The sequence below is a fragment of the Oncorhynchus masou genome, chromosome 8 (genome assembly GCF_036934945.1).
Source record: "Oncorhynchus masou masou isolate Uvic2021 chromosome 8, UVic_Omas_1.1, whole genome shotgun sequence".
Taxonomy (NCBI): Eukaryota; Metazoa; Chordata; class Actinopteri; order Salmoniformes; family Salmonidae; genus Oncorhynchus; species Oncorhynchus masou.
The window spans coordinates 8,946,862-8,963,726 of record NC_088219.1 but is presented as its reverse complement, the minus strand read 5'-3'; the positions used below and the strand labels follow the sequence as shown (position 1 = coordinate 8,963,726).

Here is a 16,865-nt window from a genome sequence, read left to right as displayed (position 1 = left end):
TCCTGTAAAGAGAGTGTGTGTGTGTGGGGGGGGGGGGGGTATGTGTTAATTCTGCATTGTGTCTCCCCCTGTGTGTGCGTGTGTTTATTCTGCACTGTGTGTGTGGGTATGTGTTAATTCTGCACTGTGTCAACCTCTGTGTGTGTGTGTGTGTGTGTGTGTGTGTGTGTGTGTGTGTGTGTGTGTGTGTGTGTGTGTGTGTGTGTGTGTGTGTGTGTGTGTGTGTGTGTGTGTGTGTGTGTGTGTGTGTGTGTGTGTGTGTGTGTGTGTGTGTCCATAGGTCTGAACCTGGTAGCCTTCCTGGTGATCGTGTTCTCCTACTCCTCCATGTTCTACTCCATCTATAAGACTGGGATCAATGCTACAGGTACAGTACTTTCAGAATGTATTCATACCTCTGGACTTGTTCCACATGTTGTGTTACAGCCTGAATTCAAAATGAACTAAATATATGTTTATCTCACCCATCTACACACATGATCCCATAATGACATCACAATACCCCATAATGACATCACAATACCCCATAATGACATCGCAATATCCCATAATGACATCACAATATCCCATAATGACAAAGTAAAAATGTGTTTTTAGACATTTTTGACCATTTATTAAAAATGAAATACAGAAATATCTCATGTACATAAGTATTCACACTCCTGAGAGTGTTCGAATCACCTTTGACAGTGATTACAACTGTGAGTCTTTCTGGGTCTCTAAGAGCATTGCACACCTGGATTGTACAATATTTGCACTTTATTATACAAAAAATATTCAAGCTCAATCAAGTTGGTTGTTGACCATTGCTAGACAGCCATTTCCAAGTCTTGCCATAGATTTTCAAGCCGATTGAAGTCAAAACTGTAACTAGGCCTCTCAGTAACATTATTTTTTTGACGCTTTTACACTTTTCAAATACACCAAATACACCAAATACCTTCCGGAGACACCTGAAACCCCACCTCTTCAAGGAATACCTAAGATAGGATAAGTAATCCTTCTCACCCCCCCCCCCCTTAATGATTTAGATGCACTATTGTAAAGTGGCTGTTCCACTGGATGTCAGAAGGTGAATTCACCAATTTGTAAGTCGCTCTGGATAAGAGCGTCTGCTAAATGACTTAAATGTAATGTAAATGTAAACACGTACAAACACAAGCAAACATCAATGACGTCACCCTGCCTTGACCCACCAGCTCACACCCCTTCTCCAGCGCCCGCATCACACTCCGCCACATTTAGAGGAATCAATGTGTACACTCAGTGGGGAACGACTCATAGTAATGGCTGGAACGGAACATATGGAATGGCAACAAACACCCAGAAGCTGTGTGTTTGATCTATTTGATTCCATTCCACTGATTCCGCTCCAGTCATTACTAAATGCCGAATCTCCCCAATTAAGGTGCCACCAACCTCTGTTTATGCCAAATCCTGACTCTGTCATCAGTATGACGCAAGAGAAACCAGGATTCGTCGGACCAGGTGATGTTTTTCTACTGGAGCCACTTCTTGTTTTAGCTGATAGGAGTGGAGCCCGGCGTGGTCGTCTGCTGCAATAGCCCATCCGCGACAAGGACCAACGAGTGGAGCGTACCAAGATTCTGCACCACTTTTGTACTGCTCCGTTATCTGCCTGTTTGTGGCCTGCCTGTTGTTACAGATTCTCGCCATTCTCCTTCCACCTCTCATCAACGAGCAGTTTTCGTCCCCAGGACTGCCGCTGACTGGATGTTTTTTTGTTTGTAGCACCATTCTCGGTAAACCCTTGACACTGTTGTGCGTGAAAATCCCAGGAGGATGGCCGTTTCTGAGATACTGGAACCGGTGCGCCTGGCACCGAAGATCATACCACGCTCAAAGTCTCTTCGGTCACTCGTTTTGCCCATTCTGACGTGAATGGGCAAAACGAATTGAATGCCTCAATGCCTGTGTAACTGCTTTATCTAGCAAGCCACGGCCATATGTCTCAATGTGTGTAGGAACAAACCTTGTGTTTTAGTTTATTGTCCTGCTGAAAGGTGAATTTGTCCCCCAGTGTCTGTTGGAAAGTAGACTGAACCAGGTTTTCCTGTAGGATTTTGCCTGTGCTTAGCTCTATTCCATTTATTTTAATCCTAAAAAAACTCCAAAGTCCTTGCCGATGACAAGCATACCCATAACATGATGCAGCCACCACCATGCTTGAAAATACTGTATGAAGAGTGGTACTCAGTGATGTGTTGTGTTGGATTTGCCCCAAACATAATGCTTTGTATTCTGGACATAAAGTACATTTCCTAGCCAATTTTTTTAGCAGTCTGACTTTTGTGCCTTATTACAAACAGGGTGCATGTTTAGAATTTTTTTTAAATTCTGTACAAGCTTCTTCCTTTGCATTCTGTCATTTAGATTTATACTGTGGAATAACTACAATGTTGTTGATCCATCCCCAGTTTTCTCCTGTCACAGCCACTAAACTCTGTAACTGATTTAAAGTCATTGGCCTCATGATAAAATCACTTAGCAGTTTCCTTCCTCTCCGGCAACTCAGTTAGAAAGGACGCCTGTATCTTTGTAGTGACTGGTTGTATTGATTCAGCTTCCAAAGTGTAATTAATAACTTCACCATGCTCAAAGGGATATTCAATGTCTGCTTTTGTGGTTAGCTAGGTGTTTTAAATTCACTGGTGAAGTAATTCAAAAATCATGTTAAACACTATTGCACACAGAGTGAGTCCATGTAACTTATTATGTGACTTGTTAAGCAAGTTTTTACTCCTGAACTTAGGCTTGCCATAACAAAGAGGTTGAATACTTATTGACTCAATACATTTCAGCTCTTAATTTTCTATTTTCTAATTTCTAAAACATAATTCCACTTTGGCAATATGGGGCATTGTGTGTAGGCAAGTGACACAAAATCAAATCAAAAATCAAATCAAATTTTATTTGTCACATACACATGGTTAGCAGATGTTAATGCGAGTGTAGCGAAATGCTTGTGCTTCTAGTTCCGACAATGCAGTAATAACCAACAAGTAATCTAACTAACAATTCCAAAACTAATATCTTATACACAGTGTAAGGGGATAAAGAATATGTACATAAAGATATATGAATGAGTGATGGTACAGAGCAGCATAGGCAAGATACAGTAGATGGTATCGAGTACAGTGTATACATATGAGATGAGTATGTAAACAAAGTGGCATAGTTAAAGTGGCTAGTGATACATGTATTACATAAGGATGCAGTAGATGATATAGAGTACAGTATATACGTATACATATGAGATTAATAATGTAGGGTATGTAAACATTATATTAGGTAGCATTGTTTAAAGTGGCAAGTGATATATTTTACATCATTTCCCATCAATTCCCATTATTAAAGTGGCTGGAGTTGAGTCAGTGTGTTGGCAGCAGCCACTCAATGTTAGTGGTTGCTGTTTAACAGTCTGATGGCCTTGAGATAGAAGCTGTTTTTCAGTCTCTCGGACCCAGCTTTGATGCACCTGTACTGACCTCGCCTTCTGGATGATAGCGGGGTGAACAGGCAGTGGCTCGGGTCGGTGTTGTCCTTGATGATCTTTATGGCCTTCCTGTGACATCGGGTGGTGTAGGTGTCCTGGAGGGCAGGTAGTTTGCCCCCGGTGATGCGTTGTGCAGACCTCAATACCCTCTGGAGAGCCTTACGGTTGTGGGCGGAGCAGTTGCCGTACCAGGCGGTGATACAGCCCGCCAGGATGCTCTCGATTGTGCATCTGTAGAAGTTTGTGAGTGCTTTTGGTGACAAGCCGAATTTCTTCAGCCTCCTGAGGTTGAAGAGGCGCTGCTGCGCCTTCTTCACGATGCTGTCTGTGTGAGTGGACCAATTCAGTTTGTCTGTGATGTGTATGCCGAGGAACTTAAAACTTACAACCCTCTCCACTACTGTTCCATCGATGTGGATAGGGGGGTGTTCCCTCTGCTGTTTCCTGAAGTCCACAATCATCTCCTTAGTTTTGTTGACGTTGAGTGTGAGGTTATTGTCCTGACACCACACTCCGAGGGCCCTCACCTCCTCCCTTTAGGCCGTCTCGTCGTTGTTGGTAATCAAGCCTACCACTGTTGTGTCGTCCGCAAACTTGATGATTGAGTTGGAGGCGTGCGAGGCCGCGCAGTCGTGGGTGAACAGGGAGTACATGAGAGGGCTCAGAATGCACCCTTGTGGGGCCCCAGTGTTGAGGATCAGCGGGGTGGAGATGTTGTTGCCTACCCTCACCACCTGGGGGCGGCCCGTCAGGAAGTCCAGTACCCAGTTGCACAGGGCGGGGTCGAGACCCAGGGTCTCGAGCTTGATGACGAGCTTGGAGGGTACTATGGTGTTAAATGCCGAGCTGTAGTCGATGAACAGCATTCTCACATAGGTATTCCTCTTGTCCAGATGGGTTAGGGCAGTGTGCAGTGTGGTTGAGATTGCATCGTCTGTGGACCTATTTGGGCGGTAAGCAAATTGGAGTGGGTCTAGGGTGTCAGGTAGGGTGGAGGTGATATGGTCCTTGACTAGTCTCTCAAAGCACTTCATGATGACGGAAGTGAGTGCTACGGGGCGGTAGACGTTTATCTGATCGTCTTACCCCGGCAACAGTTCCCGTCCCAGTACCTCAGATTCACGTACCCATGGCAGTTAACCCCCTGGCTGAACCTCGTCTTCCACCTCCCCAACGGTTCTCAGGGGATCCAAGTGCTTGTAAAGGGTTTCTCACCCAATGTTCTCTCTCCTTTGAGCTACAACCCTCGTCGTTTCCCACCGACCGGTCTAAGATCGCTTATATCATCACCCTGCTGTCGGAAAAAGCCCTGGCCTGGGCTACTGCTGTGTGGGATGCCCATAGTTCCTGCTGTGCCAGCTACTCTGCCTTTGCTGAGGAATTCAAACAAGTGTTTCAAGGCCCAAGCAGTGGTTCTGATTCAGCCAAACAGCTCCTGACTCTCCACCAAGGTTGGCGCAGCGTGACGGACTATGCCATCCAGTTCCGCACGGTGGCAGCAGCAAGTGGCTGGAACAACGAGGCGCTCACGGTGTGCTTTCTGAAAGGCCTTTCCGACACTATCCAAGATGAACTGGCCACTCGGGAACCACCGGACAATCTCGAGTCCCTGATCAAGTTGGCCTCACGCATTGACCAGCGTCTGAGAGAGAGAGAACTCAACCGTAGACCTCTAGCCCCTATCAGTCCCAGCTCCGAGTCCCCACCTTTATCCTCGCTGGCTCCATCGGAACCCATGCAGATTGGACGCATCTCCCAGGCTGAGAGAGACCGCCAGATGAGGGAGCGACGCTGTCTATATTGCGGCAAACCGGGCCATTTCCGTTCCACGTGTCCCGGGCTCCAGGGAAACGCTCTGTCCCGTACAGACCGGGGGAACTGTAACGGGAAACATAACCTCCTCCCATCCGTCCAACTCCCGTCTGCTCATTCCAGTCACCCTCTCCTGGGACAACCACAAGCTTCACCTTCAAGCCTTGGTAGACTCTGGAGCCGCAGGTAACTTCATGGATGGTGTCTGGGCGAAGGAGAATGGCGTTCCCTCTGAACCTCTAAGTGAACCCATGAGGGTCACTACATTGGATGGAAGCCCTTTGGGATCTGGACTTGTCACTCATGTCACTACCTCCTTGCGACTTTCAGTTTCACAACACCAGGAATTGATGAACTTTCATTTGATCTCCTGTTCCGAGTTCCCTCTCGTCCTTGGATACCCCTGGCTTCACAGCCATAACCCTCACATCGACTGGTCTGTGGGCACTATCAAGCAGTGGGGTCCTACGTGCCATGCTACTTGTATTTTCCAGAATTCCCCGAGTTCTACTCCCGAGTCTTTAGAATCCATCGACCTGACCCGAGTTCCCGAGTGTTACCGTGACCTCAAACTGGTGTTTAGCAAACAGAGGGCCACCATGCTACCACCCCATAGACCTTACGATTGCCCCATCGACCTGTTTCCGGGCACTTGCCCCCCCAGGGGTCGGATCTTTTCCCTATCTCCACCCGAACGAGCTGCTATGGATACCTACATCAAGGACGCTCTGGAAGCAGGCCTCATGCGTCCATCCACCTCCCCGGCGGGAGCAGGGTTTTTCTTTGTGGCCAAGAAAGACGGTGGATTACGTCCTTGCATCGACTACCGGGGACTCAATGCCATAACCGTCCGTAACCGTTACCCGCTACCCCTTATGGCCACAGCCTTCGAGCTGCTCCAGGAAGCAGTTGTTTTCACTAAGCTTGACCTGCGGAACGCATACCATCTTGTGCGGATCAGACCTGGTGACGAGTGGAAGACCGCTTTCAACACGCCTACTGGTCACTATGAATACTTGGTGATGCCCTTCGGCCTGACCAACGCCCCAGCGGTGTTCCAAGCGCTCATAAACGATGTGCTTAGGGATATGCTTAACATATTTGTGTTCGTTTACTTGGATGACATCCTCATCTTTTCGAGCTCCCTTCAAGAACACACTAAGCATGTCAGACAAGTACTCAAACGCCTCCTGGACAGCCATCTGTACGTTAAGCCGGAAAAATGTAAATTCCATTCATCCCGAGTACAATTCCTGGGATTTGTAGTGGAACTCGGTCGAGTCCAAATGGACCCCAGGAAGGTAGGGGCGGTAGCGGATTGGCCCACCCCCAAATCCGTTAAGGAAGTTCAGCGTTTCCTGGGCTTCACAAACTTTTACCGCAAGTTCATCAAGAACTTCAGCTTGGTGGCAGCCCCTCTCTCAGCTTTAACCAAGGGTGGCAATGCAAGGTTTTTGTGGGGAAGAGAAGCTGAGACGGCCTTCCAAGGACTCAAGCAGCGCGTTCTCTCTGCTCCCATCCTGATACTACCGACTACGGATGAACCATTTGTGGTGGAGGTAGACGCATCAGAGGTTGGTGTTGGAGCTGTCCTGTCTCAGAGGGTGAAGACAAGAAGCTTCATCCGTGCGCTTTCTTCTCACACCGGCTTACCCCGACTGAGAGGAACTACGATGTGGGGGATCGTGAACTCCTAGCGGTTAAGATGGCATTGAAGGAATGGAGACACTGGCTCGAGGGGGCTTCTCACCCGTTTCAAGTGCTTACGGACCACAAAAATCTGGAGTATATCCAGCAGGCGAAGCGGTTGAACTCTAGACAAGCTAGATGGTCTCTTTTCTTCAATCGATTCCAGTTTATCCTCACCTATCGGCCCGGGTTGAAGAATCTCAAACCGGATGCCCTGTCCCGAGTCTACGCTCCTGCCATTCGAGATGACACGGACATGCCTGTCCTTCCTGCTGCTAAGATTGTGGCTCCGATCTCGTGGCAAGTTGAGGATACCGTGAGACGTGCTCAAGCTAGCGAACCGGACCCAAAAGGAGGTCCTGCCAATCGGTTGTTTGTCCCCAAGGCAGTGAGGACTCAGGTCCTTCTGTGGGGGCACTCCTCTCGCCTCACCTGTCATCCGGGCGTAGGTCGTACCTTGGAGTTCATCCAGCGTAAGTTCTGGTGGCCTACCATAAGAGAAGACGTTGCCACTTTCGTCAATGCCTGTCCCGTGTGCTGCCAGGGCAAATCTTCTCACCTCCGCCCTCAAGGACTCCTTCACCCTTTACCTGTTCCCCACAGACCCTGGTCCCATATCTCATTGGACTTTATTACTGGACTTCCTCCATCCCATGGCAATACTACTATCCTAGTCATAATCGACAGGTTTTCAAAGGCGGCCAGGTTCGTCCCTCTGACTAAGTTACCTTCTGCCAAGGAAACGGCTGAGTTGGTAATTAATCATGTGTTCCGAGTCTTCGGCATTCCTCAAGATATGGTTTCTGACAGAGGTCCCCAGTTCGCCTCAAGGTTTTGGAAGGCCTTCTGCCAACTCATGGGGGCTTCTGCCAGTCTATCTTCAGGGTACCATCCGGAGTCCAACGGCCAAACAGAGAGGATGAATCAAGAGCTGGAAACCACCCTCCGATGTATGACTCGTGACAACCCGTCCACATGGTCATCCTTTATTGTTTGGGCCGAATACGCGCACAACACCTTGCGCTCCTCCTCCACTGGTATGTCCCCGCACGAGTGTCAGTTTGGCTATGCTCCTCCATTGTTCCCGGACCAGGAGGCAGAAGTCAGAGTGCCTTCAGCCTTGAAGTTCGTCAGACGCTGTCGGCTTATGTGGAGGAAGACCCGTCTTAATCTTATGCGTTCCTCACAGAGGTACCAACAACAAGCCAACAGACGTCGCCGTCCCGGGCCTACCCTGCGCCCCGGCCAGAGAATCTGGCTCTCCACAAGAGACTTACCTCTACGGGTGGAGTCTCGCAAGCTGTCCCAAAAATACATCGGTCCCTTCAAGGTTGCCAGGAGAGTTAACCCATTTTCTTATCGCCTACACTTACCCAGATCCCTTAAGATTAATCCCACATTTCACATTTCATTGTTAAAACCTGTTGTTTTTTCTCCCCTTGTCCCGGCAGACAGACCTCCCCTCCGCCTCGTGTCATTGGAGGCCAGCCGGCTTATACCGTCCATCGGATACTGGATTCCCGCCGGGTGCAGCGGTCCTGGCAGTATCTGGTGGACTGGGAAGGCTACGGTCCCGAGGAGCGCTCCTGGGTTCCTGCCAAAGACATCCTGGACCCTGACCTCATTCGTCAGTTCAGGGCCCTCCACCCTGAGAGAGCTGGTAGGAACGTCAGGAGCCGTTCCTAGGGGGGGGGATTCTGTCAGGATTTGGCCAGGGTTGTTCCGGGTTTTGGTCACTAGATGCCCCCATTGTGCTTTTCGACCTTATGTTTTTTCCCTTGTTCCCCATTATTATTTGCACCTGTGCCTCGTTTCCCCTGATTGTATTTAAACCCTTAGTTTCCCTCAGTTCTGTGCTCTGTGTTTGTATGTTAGCACCCAGCCCTAGTGTTCTGTGTTTTCTTGTCGATTCCGGTGGATGCTCTTGTGGAATTCTGTTTTTGTTTTGAGTATCTCTTGAGGCTTTTTTTGTGCTATTCCTACCACCTTTTGAATTTGCCATTTTTGTATTGAAGGACTTCTCCTTTTTTACTTTATTAAATACACCGTCTTAAGTACTGCTGTGTCTGCCTCATCTTGTGGGTTCTGCTGACTATTCGTGGCTCAGTTGGTTAAGTGACTGTTTCTCACTCCGGAGACCCAGGTTCGTAACCGGGTCCTGACAGGTTGATTGAATATGTCCATAAACACACCAGCCAGCTGGTCTGTGCATGCTCTGAGGGCGTGGCTGGGGATGCCGTCTGGGCCTGCAGCCTTGCGAGGGTTAACACGTTTAAATGTTTAACTCACCTCGAATGCAGTGAAGGAGAGACCACATGTTTTCGTTGCAGTCCGTGTCAGTGGCACTGTATTGTCCTCAAAGCGGGCAAAAAAGTTATTTAGTCTGCCTGGGAGCAAGACATCCTGGTCCGTGACTGGGCTGGTTTTCGTCTTGTAGTCCGTGATTGACTGTAGACCCTGCCACATACCTCTTGTGTCTGAGCTGTTGAATTGAGATTCTACTTTGTCTCTATACTGATGCTTAGCTTGTTTGATAGCCTTGCGGATGGAATAGCTGCACTGTTTGTATTCGGTCATGTTACTAGTCACCTTGCCCTAATTAAAAGCAGTGGTTCGCGCTTTCAGTTTCACGCGAATGCTGCCATCAATCCACGGTTTCTGGTTAGGGAATGTTTTAATCATTGCTATGGGAACGACATCTTCAACGCACGTTCTAATGAACTTGCACACCGAATCAGCGTATTCGTCAATGTTGTTGTCTGACGCAATACGAAACATGTCCCAGTCCATGTGATGGAAGCAGTCTTGGAGTGTGGAATCAGCTTGGTCGGACCAGCGTTGGACAGACCTCAGCGTGGGAGCTTCTTGTTTTAGTTTCTGTCTGTAGGCAGGGATCAGCAAAATGGAGTCGTTGTCAGCTTTTCCGAAATGAGGGCGGGGCAGGGCCTTATATGCGTCGCGGAAGTTAGAATAACAATGATCCAAGGTTTTGCCAGCCCTGGTAGCGCAATCGATATGCTGATACAATTTAGGGAGTCTTGTTTTCAGATTAGCCTTGTTAAAATCCCCAGCTACAATGAATGCAGCCTCAGGATGTATGGATTCCAGTTTGCAAAGAGTCAAATAAAGTTCGTTCAGAGCCATCGATGTGTCTGCTTGGGGGGGAATATATACGGCTGTGATTATAATCGAAGAGAATTCTCTTGGTAGATAATGCGGTCTACATTTGATTGTGAGGAATTCTAAATCAGGTGAACAGAAGGATTTGAGTTCCTGTATGTTTCTGTGATCACACCACGTCTCGTTAGCCATAAGGCATACGTATCTATTTTAAATTCAAGCTGAACACAACAAAATGTGGAATAGGTCAAGGGGTGTGAATACTTTCAGGCTCTGTAAAGGAAGACCGCAAGTGAACTCTGAACCCTCTTGTAAAAAGTAAACAATCGCTTACTTTAATATTATTTGTAGTTGAAGCTTTGTTGAAGAGCAGGCTACACAGAGACCTGGCTGTAGCTAACAGGCTGTTCTGTTACAGACCTGAGGAGCAGGCTACACAGAGACCTGGCTGTAGCTAACAGGCTGTTCTGTTACAGACCTGAGGAGCAGGCTACACAGAGACCTGGCTGTAGCTAACAGGCTGTTCTGTTACAGACCTGAGGAGCAGGGTACACAGAGACCTAGCTGTGGCTAACAGGCTGTTCTGTTACAGACCTGAAGAGCAGTCTACACAGAGACGTTGCTGTAGCTGACATGTTGTTCTGTTACAGACCTGAGGAGCAGGCTACACAGAGATGTGGCTGTAGCTAACAGGTTCTTCTTCATCGTCTTCTCTGACGCCCTCTGCTGGATCCCCATCTTCCTGGTCAAGATACTGTCCCTGCTGCAGGTCGAGATACCAGGTAAATACTGTCCCTTCTGTAGGTCGAGATACCAGGTTAATACTGTCCCTATTGCAGGTCGAGATACCAGGTATATACTGTCCCTGTTGCAGGTCGAGATACCAGGTAAATACTGTCCCTGCTGTAGGTCGAGATACCAGGTTAATACTGTCCCTGTTGCAGGTCGAGATACCAGGTAAATACTGTCCCTGGTGCAGGTCGAGATACCAGGTAAATACTGTCCCTGCTGTAGGTCGAGATACCAGGTTAATACTGTCCCTGTTGCAGGTCGAGATACCAGGTAAATACTGTCCCTGTTGCAGGTCGAGATATCAGGTTAAAACAGTAGTGTGTAGTTCCAGTAGTTAGCTACACCGCTACATGGTAAAACAGTAGTGTATAGTTCCAGTAGTTAGCTACACCGCTACATGGTAAAACAGTAGTGTAGAGTTCCAGTAGTTAGCTACACCGCTACATGGTAAAACAGTAGTGTATAGTTCCAGCAGTTAGCTACACCGCTACATGGTAAAACAGTAGTGTGTAGTTCCAGTAGTTAGCTACACCGCTACATGGTAAAACAGTAGTGTGTAGTTCCAGTAGTTAGCTACACCGCTACATGGTAAAACAGTAGTGTGTAGTTCCAGTAGTTAGCTACACCGCTACATGGTAAAACAGTAGTGTGTAGTTCCAGCAGTTAGCTACACCGCTACATGGTAAAACAGTAGTGTGTAGTTCCAGTAGTTAGTTACACCGCTACATGGTAAAACAGTAGTGTGTAGTTCCAGTAGTTAGCTACACCGCTACATGGTAAAACAGTAGTGGGTAGTTCCAGTAGTTAGCTACACCGCTACATGGTAAAACAGTAGTGTAGAGTTCCAGTAGTTAGCTACACCGCTACATGGTAAAACAGTAGGGTATAGTTCCAGTAGTTAGCTACACCGCTACATGGTAAAGAGAAGAAAAAAACAATTAACTAGTGGAACCACTACCTAGATTTGAATTGAGTTCAACTACCACCAAGCTAACGCAAAACTAAGTTAAATTACTAGTTGACCTACATGAAGTTCACTACTCCCCAACACAGCAGTTAATACACAAGGACGCACACACCTCTAACTCCCTCTCTCTCTCCCCCTCCAGGTACCATCTCATCCTGGGTGGTGATCTTTATATTACCCATCAACAGTGCCCTGAACCCTATCCTCTACACACTGACTACCAGCTTCTTCAGAGAACAGGTAGTGGATGCATCCCAAATGGCACCCTATTTGCTGTATAGTGCATTACTTTTGATCACGACCCATAGGGCTTTAGGCACCCTATTTCCTGTATAGTGCACTACTTTTGATCAGGTCCCATGGGGCTTTGGTCAAAGTAGTGCACTAAAAAGGAATAGGAGGCCATTTGGGACGTAGCCTCCAGTGTTTTCTTTCAATTTACCTTCTACCACTGGTAAATATATATATATATATATATATATATATATATATATATATATATATATATATATATATATATATATATATATATATATATATATATATATATATACAGTGGCATGGCAGGAGACATTTTGAAACAATTACTGCTTCGCATACAAGCCAGTGAATTAAATGCGTTACAGCTGGATGAGTCAACAGACGTGACGGGCCTGGCACATTTCCTGGTATTTGCCCGTTACGTTTATGGGGGGTCAATTAAGGAAGACATCCTCTTCTGCAAACCACTGGAAACCAGGACAACATGAGGGGATATTTTTAAAGTACTGGACAGCTTTGTGTCATCAAATGGACTTGGTGGTCGAGATGTGTTGGTATCTGTACTGATGGCGCAAAAGCCATGACAGGGAGACATAGTGGAGTGGTAACGCGCGTGCAAGCAGTTGTTCCCGACGTCACTTGGGTCACTGCAGCATCCACCGAGAGGCTCTTAGGTAGACTACAGCATCCACCGAGAGGCTCTTAGGTACACTGCAGCATCCACCGAGAGGCTCTTGGGTACACTGCAGCGTCCACCGAGAGGCTCTTGGGTACACTGCAGCGTCCACCGAGAGGCTCTTAGGTACACTGCAGCATCCACCGAGAGGCTCTTGGGTACACTGCAGCGTCCACCGAGAGGCTCTTGGGTACACTGCAGCATCCACCGAGAGGCTCTTGGGTACACTGCAGCGTCCACCGAGAGGCTCTTGGGTACACTGCAGCGTCCACCGAGAGGCTCTTGGGTTCACTGCAGCATCCACCGAGAGGCTCTTGGGTATACTGCAGCATCCACCGAGAGGCTCTTGGGTACACTGCAGCATCCACCGAGAGGCTCTTGGGTAGACTGCAGCATCCACCGAGAGGCTCTTGGGTACACTGCAGCGTCCACCGAGAGGCTCTTGGGTACACTGCAGCGTCCACCGAGAGGCTCTTGGGTACACTACAGCATCCACCGAGAGGCTCTTGGGTACACTAGAGCATCCACCGAGAGGCTCTTGGGTACACTGCAGCATCCACCGAGAGGCTCTTGGGTACACTGCAGCATCCACCGAGAGGCTCTTGGGTACACTGCAGAGTCCACCGAGAGGCTCTTGGATAGACTGCAGCATCCACCGAGAGGCTCTTGGGTAAACTGCAGCATACACCGAGAGGCTCTTGGGTACACTGCAGCATCCACCGAGAGGCTCTTGGGTACACTGCAGCATCCACCGAGAGGCTCTTGGGTACACTGCAGCATCCACCGAGAGGCTCTTGGGTACACTGCAGCCACTTGGGTACACTGCAGCCACTTGGGTACACTGCAGCCACTTGGGTACACTGCAGCATCCACCGACAGGCTCTTGGATACACTGCAGCATCCACCGAGAGGCTCTTGGGTACACTGCAGCATCCACCGAGAGGCTCTTGCTGCCAAGCGAATGCCTGACCGCTTGAAAGACCTTTTGGACACTACAGTGAAAATGGTTAACTTTGTATTTTCTGCATTATGCAATGATATGGCCAGCAACCATGTAACGTTTTTACAACATACAGAAGTGCCAAGTATTGATACTTTTTTTTTTAATTGAGAGATGAGCTTAAAGTTTTCTTTACTGACCATCATTTTCACTTGTCTTACTGCTTTGCATGAGGACGAGTTTCTCACACGGCTGGACTACCTGGGTGGTGTTTTTTTCTCACCTGAATGATCTGAATCTAGGATGACAGGGAAGCTCCGCAACTATATTCAATGTGCAGGACAAAATTGAGGCTATGATTAAGAAGTTGGAGCTCTTTTCTGGGACAACACACAGGTCTTTCCATCATTGTATGATTTTTTGTTGTGCAAATGAACTCAAGCTTACAGACAATGTCAAAAGTGATATAGCGAAGCACCTGAGTGAGCTGGGTGTGAAATTACGCAGGCACTTTCCCGAAACGGAAAACACAAACTGGATTCGTTATCCCTTTCATGCCCTGCCTCCAGTCCACTTACCTACTGTATATCTGAACAAGAGAGCCTCATTGAAATTGCAACAAGCGGTTCTGTGAAAATTGAATTGAATAATCAGAAGCCTCTGCCAGATTTCTGGATTGGGCTGTGCTCAGAGTATCCTGCCTTGGCAAATCGTGCTATTAAGACACTGATGCCCTTTGCAACCACGTACCTATGTGAGAGTGGATTCACGGCCCTCACTAGCATGAAAACTAAATACAGGTACAGACTGTGTATGGAAAACTTTTTAAGACTGAGTCTCTCTCCAATACAACCCAATATGGCAGAGTTATCTGCATCCTTTCAAGCACACCATTCCCATTAACCTGTGGTGAGTTATTCACCATTTTTTGATGAACAAATAAGGTTTTATATGTAAGATGGTTAAATAAAGAGCAAAATTAATGATTATTATTATATTATTATTTGTGCCCTGGTCCTATAAGACCTCTTTGTCACAACCCGGCTCGTGGGAAGTGACAAACTCACACTCATTCTTATGTTTAATAAATGCATCGTATAGTGTGTGTGTGTGTGTGTGTGTGTGTGTGTGTGTGTGTGTGTGTGTGTGTGTGTGTGTGTGTGTGTGTGTGTGTGTGTGTGTGTGTGTGTGTGTGTGTGTGTGTGTGTGTGTGTGTGTGTGTGTGTGTGTGTGTGTGTGTGTGTGTGTGTGTGGCAGGCTTACAATGATGGCAAAAGAAAAAAACATTTGAGAGTGCACTGACCCTGGTGCTAGAGGGGGTACGCAGCTGGAGGCGGAATGGTGGAAGGGGAACGGGACTATAAAAAGTTTGGGGACCGCTACTCTACACGCAATACCCCATAATGACTAAGCAAAAACAGGTTTTTAGGAATTGAAAACACGGAAATAACACATTTACATAAGAATTCAGACCTTTTACTCAGTACTTTGTTGAAGCACCTTTGGCAGCGATTACAGTCTCGGGTCTTGTCTGGTATGACGCTACAAGCTTGGCACACCTGTATTTGGGGAGTTTCTCTCGTTCTTCTCTGCAGATCCTCAAGCTCTGTCAGGTTGAATGGGGAGAGTCGCTCCAGAGATTTTCAATCGGGTTCAAGTCCGGGCTCTGGATGGGCCACCCAAGGACATTCAGAGACTTGTCCCGAAGCCACGCCTGCGTTGTCTTGGCTGTGTGCTTATGGTCGTTGTCCTGCTGGAAGGAAAACCTTTGCCCCAGTCTGAGGTCCTGAGTGCTCTGGAACATGTTGTCATCAAGGATCTCACTATACTTTTCTCTGTTCATCTTTCCCTTGATCCTGATTAGTCTCCCAGTCACTGCCGCTGAAAAACATCCTCACAGCATGATGCCACCACCATGTGTCACCGTAGGGATGGTGCCAGGTTTCATCCAGACGTGACGCTTGGCATTCAAGCCAAAGAGTTCAATCTTGGTTTCATCAGACCAGAGAATCTTGCTTCTCATGGTCTAAGAGTCTTTAGATGCCTTTTGGGAAACTCTAAGTGGGGTTGTGCCTTTTACTGAGGAGTGGCTTCCGTCTGGCCACTCTACCATAAAGGCCTGATTGGTAGAGTGGTGGAGTGCTGCAGAGATGGTTGTCCTTCTGGAATGTTCTCCCATCTCCACAAAGGAACTCTGGAGCTCTAGGAAGAGTCTATGTGCTTCCAAACTTCTTCCATTTAAGAAAGATTTAGGCCACTGTGTTCATGGGGACCTTCAATGCTGCATAAATGTTTTGGTACCCTTCCACAGATCTGTGCCTCGACACAATCCTGTCTCGGAGCTCTACAGACAATTCCTTCGACCTCATGGCTTGGTTTTTGCTCTGACATGCACTGTCAACTGTGGGACTTTATATGGACAGGTGTGTGCCTTTCCAAATCATGTTCAATCAATTGAATTTACCACAGGTGGACTCTGATCAAGTTGTAGAAACATGGATGATCAATGGAAACAGGATGCACCTGAGCTCAATTTCAAATCTCATAGCTCAGGGTCTGAATACTTATGTAAATCAGGTATTTCTGTCTTTATTTATTTTTTTATAAATTTGCAAACATTTCTAGAAACCTGTTTTTGCTTTGTCATTATAGGGGGATTTTGTGTAGATTGATGAGGAACATTTTTTATTTAATACATTTTAGAGTAAGGCTGTAACATAACAAAATGTGGGAAAAGTCAAGGGGTCTGAATATTTTCCCGAATGCACCGTACACTGTATATACTGTATATTTGTATACAGTACCAATCAAAAGTTTTGTCGCACCTACTCTTTCCAGGGTTTTTCTTTACATTGCAGAATAACAGAGGAGGTATAACTATGAAATAACACATATGGAACCATGAAGTAACCTAAAAAGTGTTAAACAAATCTAATTATATGTCATATTTGAGATTCTTCAAAGTAGCCACCCTTTGCTTTGATGACAGCTTTGCACACTCTTGGCATTCTCTCAACCAGCCTCATGAGTTTGTCACCTGGAATGCATTTCAATTAACAGGTGTGCCTTGTTAAAAAGTTCATTTGTGGAT

The 16,865-nt window shown here is 47.1% G+C and overlaps 1 protein-coding gene across 1 annotated transcript in view; it reads left to right on the top strand.

The window, feature by feature from the left end:
• Nucleotides 1-16,865, top strand: part of LOC135544044 (relaxin receptor 2-like) — a 234,767-nt gene that overhangs the window by 205,284 nt on the left and 12,618 nt on the right. Inside the window, exons 19-21 of the mRNA XM_064971403.1 lie at nucleotides 281-367; nucleotides 10,789-10,920; nucleotides 12,040-12,137. Coding sequence (XP_064827475.1) covers nucleotides 281-367; nucleotides 10,789-10,920; nucleotides 12,040-12,137 — 317 coding nt within the window. The remainder of the gene's footprint in view (nucleotides 1-280; nucleotides 368-10,788; nucleotides 10,921-12,039; nucleotides 12,138-16,865) is intronic.